The sequence below is a fragment of the Hyaena hyaena genome, unplaced genomic scaffold, assembly GCF_003009895.1.
Source record: "Hyaena hyaena isolate Hyena2069 unplaced genomic scaffold, ASM300989v1 scaffold_41, whole genome shotgun sequence".
NCBI classification, from domain to species: domain Eukaryota; kingdom Metazoa; phylum Chordata; class Mammalia; order Carnivora; family Hyaenidae; genus Hyaena; species Hyaena hyaena.
The window spans coordinates 825,906-847,674 of NW_024080673.1; the positions used below are offsets into that span (position 1 = coordinate 825,906).

At 45.6% G+C, this 21,769-nt stretch overlaps 1 protein-coding gene across 1 annotated transcript in view; it reads left to right on the forward strand.

The window, feature by feature from the left end:
- LCT (lactase) overlaps positions 1-21,769 on the forward strand; it is a 49,593-nt gene that overhangs the window by 17,356 nt on the left and 10,468 nt on the right. The window contains exons 6-11 of the mRNA XM_039229946.1: positions 3,165-3,894; positions 7,588-8,233; positions 12,090-13,640; positions 14,311-14,579; positions 18,233-18,523; positions 20,915-21,113. Coding sequence (XP_039085877.1) covers positions 3,165-3,894; positions 7,588-8,233; positions 12,090-13,640; positions 14,311-14,579; positions 18,233-18,523; positions 20,915-21,113 — 3,686 coding nt within the window. The remainder of the gene's footprint in view (positions 1-3,164; positions 3,895-7,587; positions 8,234-12,089; positions 13,641-14,310; positions 14,580-18,232; positions 18,524-20,914; positions 21,114-21,769) is intronic.

The window sequence follows — 21,769 nt, forward strand, 5'->3', positions numbered from 1 at the left end:
AACATCTTCCCCTCAAGGAGATAGCACAGGTAGGAAATGGAGCTGTTGCATGGGGCAGAAGCCTAACTCAGTGGTGTTCTAAGAAGAGGGTTTTTTTTTTTTTTACTTTGTTTTTTATTTCCTCAAGTCATCTCTATACCCAATGTGGGGCTTGAACTCATGACCCTCCAATGTAAACAGTCCCGTGCTCTATCATCTGAGCCAGCCAGGCACCCCCTAAGAAGAGAGGTTTTAATTTATTAAATTAAATTTAAATTAATTTTAATTTATTTAATTGGGATTGCAAATAATTTCTTACCGAATGGCTAAAATAGCAAAATTTGTAAATTGCACACTTAAAAAAAATAAAGCAGGTTTTAGGTTACTGGCATAAGGACGCCCTCACAACACACATAATCCAATGTGCTTGTCAAGTGAGCACGGAAAAGGATGGTGTGGAAACCAGCAGATGGTTGTTCCCCAGAACCCTCAGCCTTCCATGGGTATGTCACACGCGTGAGCTTCACGCACCATGCATTGATGAAGGGCAAAGACTGAAAAGAATCATTTGGCTTCCCAGACTTTGAACTAGAGCTCTCCTTACCCTTCACCTCAGACTGCTAGGCGAGCTCTGTCCAGGGTCATTCACTCAGTTGCTACCATTTTCTTGTACTTCTCCTCTCCTAGCACTTGGGTATCTCAATCTGTTGTCCAGTCCTCCCAACTCACTCCACACCCTGCAGGTTAAACCAACAGACCCCAAGTGGCTGCTACAGGTCAGGCTTTGTGCTGGGAGTATGAATGGTAGAAAGAGCAGATAGGTCAAAACTGCTCCCTGACCACACTTGGAGTCAGCTGAGGATTGCTACACTCTGTCTTTTCAGAAAATAGAACTCAAGAGGCCATAATAAAGGGTTACCCTGAAAGTTCAGTAATTACGAAACCACAAGACACCATATGATACCAGCTCCAAGGTTCCCTCTCTAAACTTGGCCTAACAGAAAGGTTCAACACTGGCTGACATTAAGCTAACAGCCAGAGATCCTCACTCAAGGGGATGTTGGTGGAGAGCCCGCTGGGGGCCAGGGCAGGTGGAGGGGGATTCCGACAGGAGTAACATCCTTTTCTCTTTGAGAATCTTAGACCTCAGAGGGGAAACAGAGTGGCCCACAAATGACTCTAATACCAGATTGTGGCAGAAGATGCAGCGTTGCTCCCCAGAAAGGGGAGAAAGAGCATTATCTGGGATGCTCTCAGGCGGCTGTTGGTAGGGAAGGGACAGCTGAAGTAGGGCTACCTGTAAGGTCTGGGCATAGAGACTGAGGCTATGCTAAATCTCCTGAGAGATACTCAGTACACACATACTGAGCATGCTTAATCTCCTCCCAAGTTAGGTAAATCTGAACTCTCAGTATTAAAGCTTTTAGAGCAAATTAAAGGGTGCCTGGCTAGCTCAGTCAGAAGAAGATGCAACTCTTGATCTCAAGGTCGTGAGTTCTTGCTCCATGTGGAGTGAAGAGATGATAGATACACACATAAGCAAATTAATAAGCAAGCCTTTAGAGCAAATTGTATTTGCTGTTTGTTTTTTATCTTCAAGACTTTATTTCTTCCAAGCCAGGAGGACAAACAGGATCAGGAGAGTTGGGTCAGAGTAGCTGAGGCTGTTCATTGAGTGGGTGTCACCTGTGTCCCTGGTTGTGCTCCAGAGACCTGTATATATTATGGATAATCCATAACTATAGATCACTCCCCACCCCCACTGCTATTTTAGCAAATGTGAGTTAGATGATGCTTCATAAAACAGAAGGTACTTAGGTTTGGAAGGCCCAGATTTTGCTCCTTTGGACAGAGGTCCTTCTGCAATGTCCCTGTCACTTCTACCAGTTCTGTGCTCTGAGCCAAACACCGACAAATGACATCCTCTCTCCACATGACGGCCATTGGACAGGGGATGCTCTTGTAATGCACCTCCTTCCCCCATCCCCTTGCATTTTCCCCTCCAGACCAAACACACCCACCTTCACCAACCCTTGCTCAACATTGCCCTCTGCTGGTGTCACTGCCACATGCTCTCCATCCTGGCCTTGGAGATTGGTAAATCAGTTTAGGGTTTGATTTGAAACATTAGAAGAAAATGTTTTCTTTAAAAAAGAAAGGAAGGAAGGAAATACAGAAGGAGAGAAATGGACTAGAATAGAAAATAGAGTGCATTCATGTACAGATAGTATTTTTACAGTACGTTTATTTCAAATCTATATATTTGAATTTATATATATGAAATATTAAAAAATACATACATGTCTACACATCTACAAATACAGTGATGTGTGTTTAAAAGCACAGACTGTATTCTACAGTTTGTAAACTATGTGATCAAGGAGTTCTCATTAAAAAAAATAATAAGATGTGAGTTCATTTACATTAAAAAGGCTGGAGATGGATGATCTCAGTAGGTATAATTATCAGGAATCTAGGCTTCTATCTTAATGTTTTATCCTCCTTAACAAGGCTTCTATCTTAGCATCCAAGATGGATGCCTGAGCTCTTGCCATTATGTCCATAATTTAGGCAGCTTGAAGAAGCAAGGTCACAGCCGGGGCTAATATTTAGCTGGTGCACATCAGCAGAGCTATACCAGTAATTCACTTATTGAAATACTTTCTTCCTTACCAGTTGGTAAACAGGTGCTGGTCTCCTGATGCCCAGAATATACTCATTTCTTTGAGTCTCAATTTCCTTCTCTATAGGATAAGGTTAAATAATTGAAGTACTTATCTCATAAATTTGTGAAAATTAATGGAGAGACCCACATTCTTATCACAGTGGCCAGCACAGAATAGCCACATAATGAATTAGAACCATCATTATTATTAGTTTTACAAGCAGTAAGTAATAGGAAAAAAGCATGGCATCAGAACTAAAGACAGGATTTGGGGACAAGTTAATAGAGGAAACAGGCTTGGCACAGTGTTTTGAGTCCTGCAGAAGCAATGATAAATTCCCTTAAGAAGGGGCAATCATAGTAATTTTCCCATCTACCAAGCACTTGTGTGGCTTTTGAGTCCGTGTTTCTAGAACGTTTACTGATGACACACACTGCCGCCATCCGTCAGTCTGGGGGCGCAGGTAACTCCCAGTCATTACTCACCGAGGCCTTTCCGCCTGTCTTTCGGATCCCGCAGCGGGCCCTGCTCTCCGACGGACCGCGCGCCCCTGCAGATGGCCGCGCAGCCGGCCCCGCGGAGCGCCGCAGGCCCCGCGCCGCCGCCGGGCTCAGCCTACCGGAGAGTCTGGGCCACGTTTGCCAGCCAGTCCAAGGCCGAAAGGGACGCTTTCCTGCGGGGTGATTTCCCCGAAGGCTTCCTCTGGGGCGTCTCCACGGGAGCCTTTAACGTGGAAGGCGGCTGGGCTGAGGACGGAAGGGGGCCGAGCGTCTGGGACCACCTGCGTCGCCGGCGCGCAGCCCACGGCACAGCCACGCCGGAGGTGGCCAGTGACAGCTACCGCAAGGTGGACACCGACGTGGCCCTGCTTCGCGGCCTCCGAGCTCAGGTCTACAAGTTCTCCATCTCCTGGTCCCGCATCTTCCCCACCGGGCTCGGGCCGAGGCCCAGCCGCCAGGGCGTCGCCTACTACAGCAGGCTCATCGACAGCCTGCTGGACGCGGGCATCAGGCCCATGGCCACGCTCTTCCACTGGGACCTGCCCCAGGCCCTGCAGGAGCGCGGCGGGTGGCAGGAAGACAGTGTGGTGGACGCCTTCCTGGACTACGCGGCTTTCTGCTTCGCCACCTTCGGGGACCGCGTGAAGCTGTGGGTGACCTTCCACGAGCCGTGGGTGATGAGCTACGCGGGCTGCGGCACGGGCCGACACGCGCCGGGCGTCTCCGACCCGGGAGTGGCGTCTTTCAAGGTACTGCTCATCCTTGCAGCGCCGTCTCACTGGAGGAGAATTTGGCTGGGAGAAAGTAATTTTCCCTTCCAGTCAGTAGGGCTTTCCTATCTGTGCTCTAAAGGAAGCCACAGGGAGGGAAGGCACCGTAAATTCTTAACCACCTTATTTTGTCCAGATACTGTGCTGGCACTTTGATCAGTTATTACATCCTTGGAACAGCGCTGGTAGATAGGGGAATTGGAGCTCAGAGAGGAGAAACTGTTTCCTGATGGCATCGCTACAGGGTCAGCAGTTTGAAGCCAGAATCTGAGCCCAAGTCTACTCGACTTTACAGCAAATTTTCTTTGTCAGCCAGGACTCTTAGGACTCTTAGTTGCATGGGACAGGAAAACCAACCCAGACCGACTTAGGCAGAGAGGGAGTCCATCAGGACTCTTCTCAGGAAACTGAGAAGTCTGGGTTTTAATATGCTTTTTTACAAAAAAAAAAAAAAAAAAAAGTTTATTTATTTTGAGAGAGAGAGAGAATGAGTTGGGGAATGGCAGAGAGAGAGAGAGAGAGAGAGAGAGAGAGAATCCCAAGCAGGCTCCAACCTGTCAGCACAGAGCCAGAGGCGGGCGGGGCTCATTCCCATGAACAGTGAGATCATGACCTGACCTGAAATCAAGAGTCAGAGGCTTAACTGAGCCACCCAGGCGTTCCTGAAAAGTCTGGGTTTTAGCTGGTCAGAGTGGAGCTTGATCAGATAGATCCCAAACGATGCTACGAGTATTCAATTTCTGTTCTCACACCCCTTGTTGGTTTTCTACTTGGGCTGCCTGGTGGCCAGATTGTAGCAGCTGCGCTCTCCTATTTCAAGACCAGCAGGAAAGAAAGCTTGCCTTTCCTCTGGCATTCCCAGCAAATGTGTCCCTGTGCCTTGTGGTTGCTGCATGGGTTGTGTGCCCATCCCTGAACCATTCTCTAAGTCTAGGCAGTCAGTGCACTGACTGGTCTGGGTCCAGGTCCCAGCTCCTCTACATACTGGCTGAGAGGTGGGGAGGTGGAAAGGGGTACAGGGTTTGGCTTTCCAATGGGTAGGCAGGGTATCATTTCCACAAGGGGATGTATATACTGGAGACAAAATTTTAAATATGGGCCCTTTGCATCATTTCTTTTTTCACTAAAATCTCCAGAAAACCCACCAGCTTTCCCTGGCATCCATATTCAGGATGGACATGTTAGCCTGACCTTCTCCTGCGACACTTGGGTTCTGTTCTGAAATAGGAGTCTATGCTTTGCCCCATGCTAGGTGTTAAGGAGGATGCATGGCCCATATCCTCAAGATTTAATACTTTTTGGAGATGATAGAAATACAGATAAGAAAATTAGAGAACAATCCAAAATGTCCACAATCAAAATGAGCTAGAATCAATGACTTGATGAAATGCCAAAAATTACAACACTGAAATCAAAGCTTCCACTCTGCTCTTGTTCAACAAGAACATAAACACTGAGAGAGAACACTTGTCAGCTTAGAAGGTTTGAACCGTTCTCTTTATCTCCTTATTGTAAAACTCATCCCAGCCTCTTCTCCTTAGGCTTCTTATCCCTCCAACTGTGGCTCCTGGAAAGTACAGTTCACCTTTCTCCTTCAATTCTTGCTTTGTGATTATTAGTTAAAACAGCATAATACCGTCAGAGGAAGATTGCAAAGAAAATGTGTCACTCGTCATTCTGCCCAGTCCTGGCTTCCTTGCATTCAGTGTGCTCACAGAGCGCACTCCATTCAGGGCATTTTTTTTTAAATTTTTTTATTTATTTCTAGGAGAGAGAGAGAGACAGCGTGAGCAGGGGAGGGTCAGAGAGAGAGGGGGAGATACAGACTCTGAAATTGGCTCCAGTCTCTGAGCTGGCAGTCAGCACAGAGCCCGACGCGGGGCTCGAACCCACGAACCGCGAGATCATGACCTAAGCGAAAGTCAGACGCTTAACCGACTAAGCCACCCAAGCGCCCCATTCAGGGCATTTTTTAAAGTAGACTTCATTTTTTCTAATGTTTGTTTATTTTGAGGGAGAGGGAGGGAAGGAGGTGGGGGAGATGCAAAGAAAATCCCAAGCAGACTCCACACTGACAGCGCTGATGCGGGGCTCGAACTCAGGAACCGTATGATCATGACCGGAGCCAAAATTAAGAGTCAGACATTTAACTGACTGAGCCAGCCAGGCCCCTCAAGTAGACTTTATTTTTTACAGTAGTTTTAAGTTCACAGCAAAATTGAACAGAAGTCACATGGATTTTCCATATACCCTCTGCTCCCACATGTGCACAGCTTCCTGTGTTATCAGCATCCCCCACCAGCACGGTACACTCATTACGATCGCCGAGCCTACCTAGTGCCCACTTCTTACCTGACCTGTCATTAACACTTTTCCATGCTCCTACATGGCCATGGTGACTGGTTCTGCTAGTTGTCTAATATTCCACCGAGCCCCCCTGCCTGATGCTCACTCGGTTAGAAGGCACACATTTCCCGCCTTTTGGAAAGAAGTACAGTTTGCCATTGGAGTTATTGACCCAGTTAAGGATTAACATTTAGAATGTGAGAAGCAATGAGAAGTTTCACTTCCTAGGGCATATTCTCATGTGAAAGTCTTCAAGAGTAAGCATCATTATCTTCAGATGATAAAAATGAAAAAGGAAAGGATGATAAGCAATAGCAAGCTCCCTCCTACACTCCAAGTTTCTGCTTGGTGCTCTGTACACATGATCTTACTTAGTCTTCCTAAATGAGTCCATAATTCCTGCTTCTTACAGACAAGGACACTGAATGAGAAGATTGTTTGAGTCTGCTAAGCAAGTGAGTGACAAAGTCAAGATTTCAGTCTAGGTTTGTTATATTCCAGACACCCTGATTTTACCCGTTTTCCCATGGCACTCTGCCAAGGAGAGCTGTTGACTTTTGTAAGACCTTGAGTTAAGTTCACAAAGAGATTCCTGGTCATGGGTTTTCTTCCTAGATTGCATTAAGTGGAGAGAGCAGGGAGGTTAGAAAGAATTGTCCTATCCCTTGTATGTCAACTAAAATGATCCCCCCAAACTGATGAATTAGTCAATAAGCACTTTTTAAGAACAAAGTCAGAATAGCATCATGGGTGACCGTACAGGCCTAGCATCAGACTTCTTACATTCTATACCTCTCTGGATCTTGTTTCCTTCATCTGTATAGTGGTAATAATAATTATTCTGTCACACAAGATTGTTGGGAGGAGTTTCTGAGAGAATTCATTAATAGTTTTTACTGTGAAATATGGTTATTGATGCTATTGCTATTGACCTGTTGATGGTGATGTTGACTTGTTTACATTGTTATTGACGTACTGACTTTGTCTGCATTGTTGATATTGCTGGCACTGGTGTGGATGATGTTGATGTCACCATTGTTCATGTGGTTGATCTACTGACATTGTTAACATCAGTCCTAACTGCTTGTTGATATTGTTGACTTGTTGATCTTGGTATAACTTGCTGATGATTTTATGATGTTATTGACATTGCTGTTGTTACTGATGTGGACATTTTCAGTGTTGCTATTTTATTAACATTGGTAACATTATTGACATTGGTATTAGCTTGTTGATGTTGTAGACTTGTTACTGGCTTGTGGTTGTTATTGGCTTTGCTACTGGTTGTTATTAAGCACTATATTTCCTTCTCTTTTTCCTCACAAGGTGGCTCACTTGGTCCTCAAGGCTCATGCCAGAGTTTGGCACCACTATAATAGCCACTATCGTCCACAGCAGCAGGGAAGTGTGGGCATTGTGTTGAACTCAGACTGGGCAGAACCTCTGTCCCCAGAGAGGCCTGAGGACCTCAGTGCCTCTGAACGCTTCTTGCACTTCATGCTGGGCTGGTTTGCACACCCCATCTTTGTGGATGGAGACTACCCTGCTACCCTGAAGGCCCAGATCCAACAGATGAACCAGCGGTGCTCCAGTCCTGTGGCCCAGCTTCCTGAGTTCACCGAGGCAGAAAAGCAACTCCTAAAAGGCTCTGCTGATTTTCTGGGTCTGTCTCATTACACTTCCCGCCTTATCAGCGAGGCCCAGCAAGACACCTGCATCCCCAGCTATGATACCATTGGAGGCTTCTCCCAACATGTGGACCCTGCATGGCCCCGGACCTCATCCTCTTGGATTTATGTGGTGCCCTGGGGTATAAGGAGGCTGTTGCAGTTTGTATCTTTGGAATACACAAGAGGAAAAGTTCCGATCTACCTGGCTGGGAATGGCATGCCCATAGGGGAGACTGAAGATCTCTTCGAGGATTCCTTGAGAGTAGACTACTTCAATAAATATATCAATGAGGTGCTCAAAGGTAAGAACAGTGGATATGCTGGTGATTGGAAGGTGGGTGGTACTTCTCCAAGTCTTCAGATTTCTGTTTAATGAGACAGAGTCTCCTAAGAAAACAAAGCCTAAAAGTAGTATTAGTAGTAATAGCATGAGCCCTTCACAGCAGCCTCCTAGATGTTACCCCCAGAAGCCTCAAGTGTTTGTTTCTATGTTCTTATTTCCTATAATGCTGCCTCCTACATTCTGCCCATCTGAGTCCTATCCATTGATCAAAGACTCATCATCTTTTAACACATTCATTTAACAAATATTTAGTCAGTGCCTATTATGTGCCACACATTGCACAAGACAGTAAGGGTAAAATATTGAACAATATCATCTTTTCCCATAGACAGTCTACAGAGGGACATAAACAGAAAATTGTAATAAAGGATGACAATGGCATTATAGGATGGGACTCCAACCCATTAAATCTTCCCCTGTTGTTCTTGCCACATCATCTCCATCTCCTTTAGTCAGCTATAATATCTATATTCCACATCATTCACTTTGATCCAGTTAGTTCATATCAACAGCACCAGTCTTACCTGACACAGTTTCAAATGTCTTTTTAAATTTTTTAAAAGATATTTTTAAGGTTTATTTTTGAGAGAGAGAGAGAGAGAGAGAGTAAGAGCAAGGGAGAGGCAGAGAGAGGGAGACATAGAATCCAAAGCAGATGCTGGGTTCCAGGCTGTCAGCACAGAGCCCGATGTGGGGCTCAAATTCACAAGCTGTGAGATCATGACCTGACATGAGCCATGAGATCATAAGCCACTGAGTTGCCCAAGCACCCTTAAATTTTTTAAAAATTTTAATTCCAGTAAAGTTAGCATACATTGTTATATTGGCTTCAGGTGTACATAGGTGTCTATAGTAATCTTATAATTCTATACATTGCTTAGTGCACATTATGATAAATGTACTTATAATCTCCTTCACCTATTTAACCCATCCGCCTACCCCTCCTCTCCAGTAACTGTCAGTTTGTTCTCTATGGTTAAGAGTCAGCTTCTTGGTTTATCTCTTTTATTCTTTGTTCATTTGTTTTGTTTCTTCCACATATGAATGGAATCATATCATGTCTTTCTCTGACTTACTTCACTTACCATTATATCATCTAGATCCATCCATGTTGTTGCAAATGACAAGATTTCATTCTTTTTTATGGCTGAGTAATATTCTATTTCTATTCTATTCATATTCTATATAAATACCACACCTTCTTTATCTATTCATCTATTGACGGACACTTGTGCTGCTTGCATAATTTGGCTATTGTAACTAATGCTGCAATAAACAGAGTTCATGTATCTTTTCAAATTAGTATTTTTATATTCTTTGTAAATACCCAGTAGTGGAATTACTGGATCACATGGTAATTCTATTTTCAATTTTTTTTTTAGGAATATCCGTCCTGTTTTCCACAGTGACTGCACTAAGTTGCATTCCAACCAACAGTGCATGAGGGCTTCTTTTTCTCCACATCCTCACCAACACTTACTGTTTCTTGTGGTTTTGATTTTAGCTATTCTGACAGGCATGAGGTGATATCTCATTGTAGTTTTGATTTACATTTCCCTGATGATTAGTGGTGTTGAACACCTTTTCATGTATCCGTTGTCCATCTGGATGTCGTCTTTGGAGAAATGTCTGCTTGTGTCTTTGGTCCATTTTTTAGTTGGTTTGTTTTTTAGGTGTTGAGTTGTATCAGTTCTTTATATATTTTGGATATTAATCCTTTATAGGATATGTTATTTTCAAATATATTCTCCCATTCCAGGGGTTATCTTTTAGTTTTGTTGATTGTTTCCTTTATTGTGAAGAAGCATTATGTAGTCCTGATAGTTTATTTTTGCTTTTGTTTCCCTTGGCTCAGGACACCTATCTAGAAAGATGTTGATATGGCTGATGTCAGAGAAGTTACTGCCTGTGCTTTCTTGGATTTTTATGGTTTCAGGTCTCTCATTTAGGTCTTTAATCCATTTTGAGGGGTTTTTTTTTGGTTTGTTTATGGTGTAGAAAATTGGTCCACTTTCATTCTTCTGCATGTAGTCGTTCAATTTTCTCAACACTGTTTGTTGAAGGGACTGTCTTTTTCCCATGTCTTTTTATTCCAAGTAAAAAGGAATGGCAAATAGTTTTCATCTCATATATGAGCACTAATCAAGTGATGCATAGCTAGTCAGCTGCCTAGAGGGCTCTTCTGAGAAGATTTCAAGGCCGTGTGTAGATTCAAAGACAAAGAGTTGGTTAGCAATACCTACCATGACCACTGCAGTAGAGTGGAGACACAAAACCAGTGTTTATGAGGCCAGACACCTTCTCTTAGACTTTGCTTGTGTTCAGCATCAGGGTTACAATCCTGTAATCTTCACAATCTTAGAGTCCCATTAGGATGTCATCTCAAGTAATCTTTGCAACAGCCTTGTCAGAAAATAGGAGCAGAGATTTTCCTCATGGGACCATTGTGAAAACTGATGCTCTGAGAGATTACATGGTGTGCCCAAACAGCCAGTGATGGAAACTATAGACCTTTCTATCGCTGGCTCAGCAATACCTACTAACCTATGCAGCTTCTATTTATCTTTGTCTCTAGAGACTTTTACAGCCTGGGACATAGTAGGTGTTTACTAAATTATTTGTTGAATGAATAAATTAATTATGTAAATTAAATGAATTGCCTGCCTCTTCCACGGTCAGTGTTAAGAAGCTGTGTAATCTGATAAAAATAGGGCTTAAATCTTTGCTGGTTGCCAGTTGGAGCTCAAAGTCATTGCTTTACTTTGACAGTGGTTTTTGGTTGAGTCACTAGATGCTGTTTTAATTCTCTGACAGTTCTGCAGGCCAGAAGTCCAAAATGGAGATGCCAGTAGGGGCCACTCTGCCTCCAAAGTCTCCAGAGGAGACTCTCTCCTTGTCTCTTCCAGCATCTGGTGGCTCCAGGCATTTCTTGACTGGTGGTTGCATTGCCCTAATCTCTGCCTCCATCTTCACGGGGACCTTCTCTATTTCTCTTTTAAGGATGCGTGGACTCCCAGTTAATGCAGGATGATCTCATCTTAATATCCTTAACTTAATTACATCTACAAAGACCCTTTTTCCAAATAAGATTACATTAACTGGTTAAGATTTGGACATATCTTTTTAGAGACCACCATTCAACTCACTGTACCAGGGAATACCTTACTGTAGGCATTATTTCTCTTTAAGATGGGATGTGTGATCATTTTATGTCAATATTGCTAGATATGAGGAAAAACAAAAGTATATCTTAAAAATTAAGTGATTTATGCATTCTATTAAAAAACAACAACCAAGGAGTCTTGATAGTAGCAGATGGGACACATTCTCGTATTCATTTTGTGGCAGGGACACTCTTCTGGATGGAGATTTATGACCATGTATGTGGCCTGATGATTTGTGGGCATCTTGTGGATTTTCTTTTATTCATTCTAAGGGAAAAGGGTTAACATTTTTGGGGTAACTTAAATCCCCTCCAAAATGTGTGCATCAAAAGGGAAACCTTTAAATAGCAACATCAGTAACAGAGCCTTTATTTTTTTTTTTAAATTTTATTTATTTTTACTTTTTGTTTTTTGAGAGAGGGAGAGAAAGCATGAGTGCAAGCAGGGGAGGGGCAGAAGGAGGGAAAGAATCCAAAGCAGGCTCCATCCTCAGCACAGAGCCCGAGGGTAGGGGGCAGGAGGCTCCATCTTATGATCAACTGTGAGATCATGACCTGAGCCAAAATCAAGAGTCAGACACTTAACCAACTGAGTCACCCAGGTGCCCCACAAAGACTTTAACATAATCCCAAGTTTTGTTTTTCTCCATAGCCATCAAGGAGGACTTGGTGGATGTTCGATCTTACATTGCTCGTGCCCTCATGGATGGCTTTGAAGGCCCCTCTGGTTACAGCCAGAAGTTTGGACTGTATCATGTCAACTTCAATGACAGCAGCAAGCCAAGGACTCCCAGGAAATCTGCCTACTTTTTCACCAGCATCATTGAAAAGAATGGTTTCCTCCCCAAGGCAGTAAAGAGACTGCCACCACCCAGTATAGCCAACTTTCCGCGTAAAATCAGAGCCTTCACTTTTCCATCTGATGTGCCCTCCAAGGCTAAAGTAGTTTGGGAAAAGTTCTCCAACCAACCCAAGTTTGAAAGAGATTTGTTCTACCATGGTACTTTCAGAGATGACTTTCTGTGGGGCGTATCCTCATCAGCCTATCAGATTGAAGGAGCTTGGAATGCTGATGGCAAAGGCCCCAGCATCTGGGATAACTTCACCCACACGCCAGGGAGCAATGTGAAAGGCAATGCCACTGGAGACGTTGCCTGTGACAGCTATAACCAGCTGGATGCTGATCTCAATATGCTTCGAGCTTTGAAGGTGAAGGCCTATCGCTTCTCTATCTCCTGGTCTCGGATTTTCCCAACAGGGAGAAACAGTTCCATCAACAGATACGGTGTTGATTATTACAACAGGCTGATCAATGGCTTGGTGGCAAGCAACATCTCTCCCATGGTGACGCTGTTCCACTGGGACCTGCCCCAGGCCCTCCAGGATATTGGAGGCTGGGAAAATCCTTCCTTGACTGAGTTGTTTAACAGCTATGCGGACTTCTGTTTCCAGACCTTTGGGGACAGAGTCAAGTTCTGGATGACCTTTAATGAACCCACATACCAGGCATGGTTGGGTTATGGCTCAGGAGATTTTCCTCCAAAGGTGAAGGACCCAGGCTGGGCACCTTACAGAATTGGCCACGCACTCATCAAAGCTCATGCCAGAGTGTATCACACTTATGATGAGAAATACAGACAGGAACAGAAGGGGGTCGTCTCTTTGAGTCTCAGTGCACACTGGGCAGAACCCAAGTCCCCTGAGATCCCAAGGGATGTGGAGGCAGCTGACCGAATGCTGCAGTTCTCACTGGGCTGGTTTGCCCACCCCATTTTCCGAAACGGAGACTATCCCGATGCCATGAAGTGGAAAGTGGGGAACAGGAGTGAGCTTCAACACTTAGCCACCTCCCGCCTGCCAAGCTTCACTGAGGAAGAGAAGAGATACATCCGGGCTACAGCTGACGTGTTCTGCCTCAACACCTACTCCTCCAGAATTGTGCAGCACAAAACACCCAGGTTAAACCCACCCTCCTATGAAGACGACCAGGAGACAACCGAGGAGGAGGACCCTTCGTGGCCTGACACAGCAATAAACAGAGCTGCACCCTGGGGGACACGAAGACTGCTCAACTGGATCAAGGAAGAGTACGGTGACATCCCCATTTACATCACTGAAAATGGAGTGGGGCTGACAAATCCGAAAGTGGAAGATACCGATAGGATATTTTACTACAAAACCTACATCAATGAAGCTTTGAAAGGTATGTGAGAATTCATGTCCCCTTTACAGAATCTTCCACCATCCATATGTCATGTGCCTGAGATGGTTTGGCAAAGTGGATTACAAACCATCAACAAGTCTCTCTTAGGCCCTAACTCCATAAGTTTTTTCCTGTCTGGGGTTACATATCCCTTTGGAAATCTGAAAAAAGCCATGGTCATCTCCCCAGATGTACACACACAAAGTCCCCATACGAGTATTTTCATGAGTCCATCCATGCATTATTAAGCAACTACTATGTAACAAGTTCTATTTTCAGTGCAACGAACAAAGAGATAACTTTCTGTTAACATGGTGCTTATATTATATTCTGGTGAGTTCCATGCACCCCAGAGCAAGAAACTCTTCTCTAAAACACATTTCTAGATGTAACTTCTAAAGTGGGCTGAGACTCCTGATTTCAAGCCTGTCCCTTTACCCCAACAGAAGAATCTGATTTACAAAGATCAGTCATTAATACTTGGTATGAGGGCATCAGTGCTGGCAAAAAAGACAAGGTGCTCTGTCCATCTGGGCATACACTGCTCATGTGTACAAGTTAATGGTTTCAATTGCTGTCATAAGTGACGTGCCAGTACTAGTCTAGGGCCCTTGGGGACCTCACCCTCCTGGTGTAAAGCTCTTCTCTGCTTACTTTGGAATGTTTCCAGCCTACCGACTCGATGGTGTAGACCTTCGAGGGTATTCTGCATGGTCTCTGATGGACAACTTTGAGTGGCTGAATGGCTACACAGTCAAGTTTGGACTGTACCATGTTGATTTCAATAACACGAACAGGCCTCGCACAGCAAGAGCCTCTGCCAGGTACTACACAGAGGTCATCACCAACAACGGCATGCCGCTCTCTAGGGAAGACGAGTTTGTCTATGGCCAGTTTCCCAATGGCTTCATCTGGAGCGCGGCTTCCGCTGCATATCAGGTGAGAAATCCGGGGCAGTTCAGTGACCTCTATTGCAGACCTACTATGTGCCAGGCTGTGGGCTCGGTGCTAGAAGGGCAGACAAGAGCAGGGGATTGTCACAGACCTGGAGGGGGAAAGTATGGGTGCCGTGCAAAGAATCTGGGAGGTCCTCTCCCTGGACAGCCCAGCTTCTTCACATCCCCAAATTCAGGCAGACCCACGGCTGCTCGGGCTATGCTGAGATGGACGTTGGCGGGCAAAATGGAGCAGGTGGACCTGGGCACAAACGCTTAGGCAGAGACCCAGAAACCGGAAGATTACCTGCTGGAATGTGTTTGTTTCTTACCTTGTCTCTTCTGAGCAGGCAGTTTGCTCAAAATGGCTGTCATGCAGGCCTGGGCTTGTTTTGATGTCCTGACAACATCATACTATAACCTTATTCATGCCCAAATAAGCTCGATAATCCAGAAAATAGGAGGGTTTTCCTTCTTTGTAGAAAAAGATAAAAAGCAAAGAGTCACGTGCCCAGGCAGCCAGTGGGGGTCCCTGCTTTACATCTTCTGCCTCCATTCATTTTCTTCAAAGCAGGAGTGGAGGCTCTGTGTGTTCCCTGTGGACCCTGGGCAGGGTTGCTGTGAGCTGACCTGACTTTGGGTGTGCCCAGCCCTTGGGTTTCTTCTAGGCAGCCATAGCTCCTAAAGGTGTTTTCGAGAGGGTGAGGGTTGGCTCCTCCTGGATGACTGCACTGTGCCAGGTGACAGTGAAGTCCCAGACTAAATTCTGCCATGTCCAGATATTTATTAACTACATGTGCAAACACAAAACCTCTTCATGTATCCTATTCTGTGGACTGGAGGAAACCCCAGTTCTTGGTCTTCGGTGCTCTGGCCAATACTTTACACGGAGGAAACACTTGAGGACATGCCAGGGTTTCAGAGACCGTGTTCTGTGACTCTTCCTGAAGGCAGAGTCGTTGGTAGCCAGGTTTCATCAGTTTGGCCTGACTGACATTTGCATGCATAAGTCCTTGTTGGGGGGCTGTCCTGTGCACCATAGGATGTTAAGCAGCATCCCTGACCTCTACCCACTAGAGGTCAGCAGATTCTTCCCCAAGTTGTAACACCTAAAAATGCCTGTAGACATTTGCTAAATGTCTCTTCAGGGACAAAATACTCCCTGGGTGAGAACTACTATGCACAGGCTTATAGCTGGACACAGGAAGGGTTAGGAATTTATTCTAGGGCACAAGTGACAGACCGTGTAGGATTCTTAAACCCCGCCCATGCAAGAGAAAAGGAGTGTCCTTGAAAAGCTTTTAGCCAACCCACATCTTGAATAGACCGTCAGCAGGCACAATTGTCACCATTTGGAACATTATGTAGTCTAATTTGCAAAGGGTCAAGTATGAATCAGGAATTGATGAGAGGGCTTATACTGTGGACTTCCTGATTAGATACTACCTGATTGTGCATTATTTTTAAAACCTTTTATTGGGAAATCCTTTTTGAACACAGAAAAGTTGCAGAAATAATAGAGGACTCCTGTATATCCTTTTCCCATATTCCTCAACTGTTAAAAGTTTACTATTTGCCGTATTTTCTGCGTGTGTGTGTGTGTGTGTGTGCGCGCGCGTACACACACACACATACATAAATAGTATATACACGAAACTGATTTTGTCACTTGAATAAGAAAGTATTTACCAGGTTTCTCTAACATAAATTTAAGTATTTTTTAGTTATAAATAATAATTACTTTGTGGGGAGCTACTTGGAGACTAGAAATAGCCTGTTCCTTGTCAAATTTCACCCGCTGGTTTTAGCAACTGTTGCTAATTTGTACCTGAATCCGTTATTAGCTGTGATAGCTGACAAATGGTGATTTTCTAATTTCATGATTCCTCTTATATTTATCAGGTGGCATTCAACAGAAAGGTCAAGCTTGGACTTTTCTCCTATTTATTCATACTATATAAGTATGCATTAGCAGTATAGCCTCAGGGAGTCTTATTTTATTCAATGAATTCTACTATTATTATGTATTTAGATGTTCACATTTTCCACACGTTGCCACGGGGAGTGCCTTTTAGCCAGATCCTGTGTCCTTTCCACATGGCCTGAGCACTTCCTTAGTTCTCTCTGGTACAAGGTGTTTCAGGCTCATCTTGTACCTTTTCTGCCCCAGCCCTGTAATCATCCCTTTCTCTAATGAGCCCTGGTTTCTCTTGATGGGGGCAAAATTTAGAAACCAAGATCTAGGTGCTGGATGTGCTCACTGCTACTGGGGAGTCATCATTCTTCACCCTCACTAGACAGAACTAGGAAATACACATGTGTATACGCACAAACACACGTGCACTTGTTTATTTCTATATCTACCCCATCTCTATGTAGGTTAAAATTTTTTTAATGTTTATTGATTTTTGAGAGAGAGAGAGAGTGAGAGTGTATGTGTGAGCAGGGGAGAGGTAAAGAGAGAGGGAGATAAAGAATCCAAAGCAGGGTCCAGGCTCCGAGCTGTCAGTACAGAGCCCGATGTGGAACTCAGACTCATGAACCACAAGATCATGACCTGAGCTGAAGTTGGGCACTTAACTCACTGAGCCACCCAGCCTCCCTACCCTCATCTCTATGTAGATTTTAAAACCATGAGTTCATACTGATACCTCCAAATCCAATTCACAGGGTCGATGCTAGCCTTCTCGTTGCCCATATTTGTGTCTCTTTTCTCCAGTGGTGAAAAATCTAGCTCCTAATAGCCTCAACATGTTTACTTAGTTCCTCGATCCCCCTGCATTAACTGATCTCTTGCACTGGTGCCTTCCTGCTCGTGCTGAGCCCACTTGCATGGGGCTGTGCAGGCCACGCTGGGGCATATGTTGTTGGTCAGGATGCCAGCACTACCTTACCTCCATCGAGTCACATGGGGTATGTGCAGTAGTGCTTTAAAGTAAATTACAGGGACACCTGGGTGGCTCAGATGTTTAAGCATCCAACTTCAGCTCAGGTCATGATCTCATGGTTCATGAGTTGGAGCCCTGTGTTGAGCTCTGTGCTGACAGCTTGGAGCCTGGAGCCTGCTTGGATTCTCCGTCTCCCTCTCTCTCTCTTTGCCCCTTGTGCTCTCTCTCTCATAAATAAATAAACATTTAAAAAAAAGTAAATTACAGAACTTGGAACTATCATACTACCCAAGCCTGTAAGTAGGCATTTGCCTAGTGGCTCATGGTCACTTTTCCTATAAGGTAGGTGGGAGGAGAGAAAGGAGGCACAGGGCCCAGGTCCTGATGACAAATTCTGCCGCCACAGCTGGCATCACTGTTTGACTGTGATTGGGGCTAGAGGCACGTGGTATTGTTCAGTCAGACTTTCAGTGAGCAGCTACCATATACCAGACATGGCTACGTTAAGTGTTGGGATGCCAAGATCAAAGTCACAATCGCTGAGTCTTGTGGGAAGCCCGTCAGCACTCCCGTAACTGCGAGATGCAGCATGACACTGCCAGGGTGGACACAGAGTGTGTGCAGAAAGCCTTAGGAGTTCACAGATCAGAGGGTGGCCAGGGGAGGTGACGCTGACTTGGGTCCTGACTTGCAGCTCACCCACTGACAGGAAGGAACTTGTGAGGGCTTGACTGCATGATGTAATTTGACCATGTCTTGTCATCTTGAGATCGAAGGTGCATGGAGAGCAGATGGCAAAGGACTGAGTATCTGGGACACATTTTCTCACACACCACTGAAGGTTGGAAATGATGACACTGGAGATGTGGCCTGTGACAGTTATCACAAGATTGCTGAGGACGTGGTCGCCCTGCAGAACCTGGCTGTCTCCCACTATCGCTTCTCCATCTCCTGGTCTCGCATCCTCCCGGATGGAACCACAAAGTATATCAATGAAGCAGGCCTCAACTACTACGTGCGGCTCATTGACGCGCTGCTGGCTGCCAACATCAAGCCCCAGGTGAAGTTGGGCCCCCGCTGGGGGGTCGGTCAAGTCCACATGGGACAGCCACCTGGGCCAGGGAGCTCTTGGTTGTGTAAACAAAATGCTGTTTTCAGGTTCAGTTTTTGAACATAAATTCACATGATGCAGAATTTAAAAAGCATTAAGAGTCCACAGTGAGGACTTTGCTTCAGTCTCTGACCCCGAGCCAGCCAGTTCCCCTCCCTATAAGCAGCCAAGTTTGCGAGGTTCTCATGTCTGTCTTCTGCAGAGGCCGGCCAGCCAGGAGATGTATACATATGTGCATGTGTGGTCCTTGTCCCTCTTTTTCCCTGATGGTCACATATGTGCAGTTTGATGCTTGCTTTTATTTAACAGTATTTTTGTTTTGTTTTGTTTTTAAATATTTGTTTGTTTATTATGAGAGAGAAAGAGCAGGGGTGTGAAAGACAGGGAGAAAGAGAATCCCAAGCAGTCTCCCCACTGTCAGGGCAGAGCCCAGCACAGGGCTCAATCCCACAAACTGTGAGATCATGACCTGCACTGAAGTCAAGAGTCAGATGCTCAATCGACTCAGCCACCGAATCAATCCCCTCCTTTTTTTTTTTTAAAGAAGGCTTCATACCCAGTGGGGATCCCAACATCGGGGTGAGCTCATGACCTTGAGATCAAGACATGATCTAGGATCAAGAGTGGCATGCTTAATGGACTGAGCCCTTAACAGTATTGTTTACACATATTTTCACAACCATATGTAGCTTCCCTGTTTATTTTTCTTAAAGTTATGTGAAATTGTTTGTACCTTACTTCTTGAATTACTTTCCTGTTAATTAACACTCTTCCCTGTGATGTTTCCAGTCTTTTGCCATCTTAACCAATGGTGCAATGAGTAACCACAGGCATACATAATTGTGGGTGTAAGTTTATCTGTAGGCTGTGGTCCTAGAAGCGGAATTGCTGGGCAAAAGGGCGTGTGTTTTGCAGCCAGGAGTTATTTTTTCTTAATGTTTTTATTTATAATTTTTGAGGGAGAGAATGAGTCGAGCAAGCAGGGAGGGGCAGAGAGAAAAGGGGAATGAGGATCTGAAGCAGGCTCTGCACTGACAGCAAAATCCCAATGCAGGGCTAGAACTCACAAACCATGAGATCATGACCTGAGCTAGGTCGGACCGCCCAACCAACTGAGGCCCCAGGCACCCTGAGAGGAGTTATTATGAGTAATAATACAGAAGCTCACTTGTGCACTTACTTTGTTGTCACCAAAATTTTAAAACTTTCCTTGGGAGCCTAAGAATGCATCTCTTCTTGACCTGGGCTGTGTGTGATAAGCGCTGGAGGGCGCTCTTCCGTGAGGCTCTGCGGTTCTCTGCTGTGCTGGCTGGGATTATATACCACGGCCAGAACATAATCTCTGCATGACCACTTTTCTCCCCTCCAAATAAAGTGCTATCTGTATCATTTTCCCTTCATATCAGTAACATTGCAGGAGCTAACCAGCCACCTAACACTTATTACCAGGAATGTTGAGAGAGAGAACGGCCAGGTGGCTGCCCTGAGCGGACAAGGAACTTGATCACACACAACTCAGAACAACATCAGAGAACGTGTAACTCAGGCTCAACCGATCATGTAACCCTTGAAGGCATGGAGGCACTGAAGAAAGAAAAGGTGCTAGGGCAGGGAAAGCTTCAGGGAGGTGTGGAGCCTGAAGAGAGGAGCACGTGGCTGGATGGGTGGGCAGGGGAAGGGCACGCCGTGCAGAGACACTGGGTCTGGGCTAAAGGTGGTTGGTGGCCCAGTGCAGACTGAGGACAGTGGGGATCTGGCTTAGCCAGGACAGGGTGTGTGAGGGCATCAAGGGGAAGTCCAGGGGACAACAAAGGTCACAAGGACATGGCCAGGTGGCCCATCTCCAGCAAAGTGTTCCGACCTCCCCCAGGAAGAGCCTCCAGACCCAGCGCATAAAGTTCACGGGGGTGTCCCTTCATAAGGGAAAGGCTTCCACTCTCCTCCTGGAGCCTCAGAGCCTCACTTAGTACAGTTTGTCCAGGAGGGTTCTGAAGCAGCAGCGTCTCTGATTCCTGACTGCAACCAGAGCGACACTGAAGAGGGGCCACGGGGGAGGCCACGTAGGCCTCACAACAATTCCATGACAAGTAGGTCTTCCTGCCTGAGCCTAGGTCACAAAGCTGGTAGGTGGCCGAGCCAGCACTCAAACCCCGGCTTCTCCGAACCAGGTGTGAGTCTCACACAGTCTCAACACAGCTGCCCTCCCCCTCCCACCAAAGAACCCGTGAGCTGTTTCGTCTCCTCATTCATTCTCAGCTTTGGTAGCATTTGTGCTGGTGCACACGGCATCCGTGATTTCCCATGAAAGTAGGTTGATGGAGCTGCCTTGCTTCTGCACAGGTGACCATTTACCACTGGGACCTACCCCAGGCACTCCAGGATGTTGGAGGCTGGGAGAATGACACCATTGTGCAGCGGTTTAAAGAGTATGCAGATGTGCTCTTCCGGAGGCTGGGAGACAAGGTGAAGTTTTGGATCACTCTGAATGAGCCCTTTGTCATCGCTAACCAGGGCTATGGCTACGGGACATCAGCTCCAGGTAAAGGTCCCAGGCCCAGCTTGTCAGCTATCTGGGGCGTAGTGTTCCCAGTGCCACCATGACTTGAAACCCAGGTGGCCCTGGAAGAGGAGGCCACGAAAGCGCGTGGCGGGGCCTCACAATCCCTGCCTCTTGCTCAAGGCTGCCTGACAGGCAGCAGGTTTCCCCTTCTGACACAACGTTTAAAAGCTAAATAAGGATTTTGCATCTCCGTACTCTCCAACTAGCTTCATTTCTTTGTACTTTTTTTGACCTGCCTCAGATGGGAAGCTCATCCAGATGAGGGACGTGGTCTAAGCGGCTTAGGGAAGGCCGAGTCCTCAGACTGTACAGGTCCTCAGTGTGCTTTCTGCAGCTTCAAAATCCAAAAGTTTCCAAGAATTGATTTGGATGATCTGAGCTCATCCTGACGTGAACCAATACGAGGCGGCTCGTGGGCATTATCCCACTAGTATCAACATTTCTGCTGCAGACACGTTCGGGTCCTTGGTTACAGAGCGCTTTCCTGGGCCTCACTGGGGTGATGTGTAAGCACGTTACATGCAACTTACTACTTTAAGACACACAAACCTTTTACTTCCAAACCACATGGACCCTAAGGGTTTTGAATAAGAGATTGTGGACCTGCCCTGGTCCCTTTTGAACCATCCAATTTA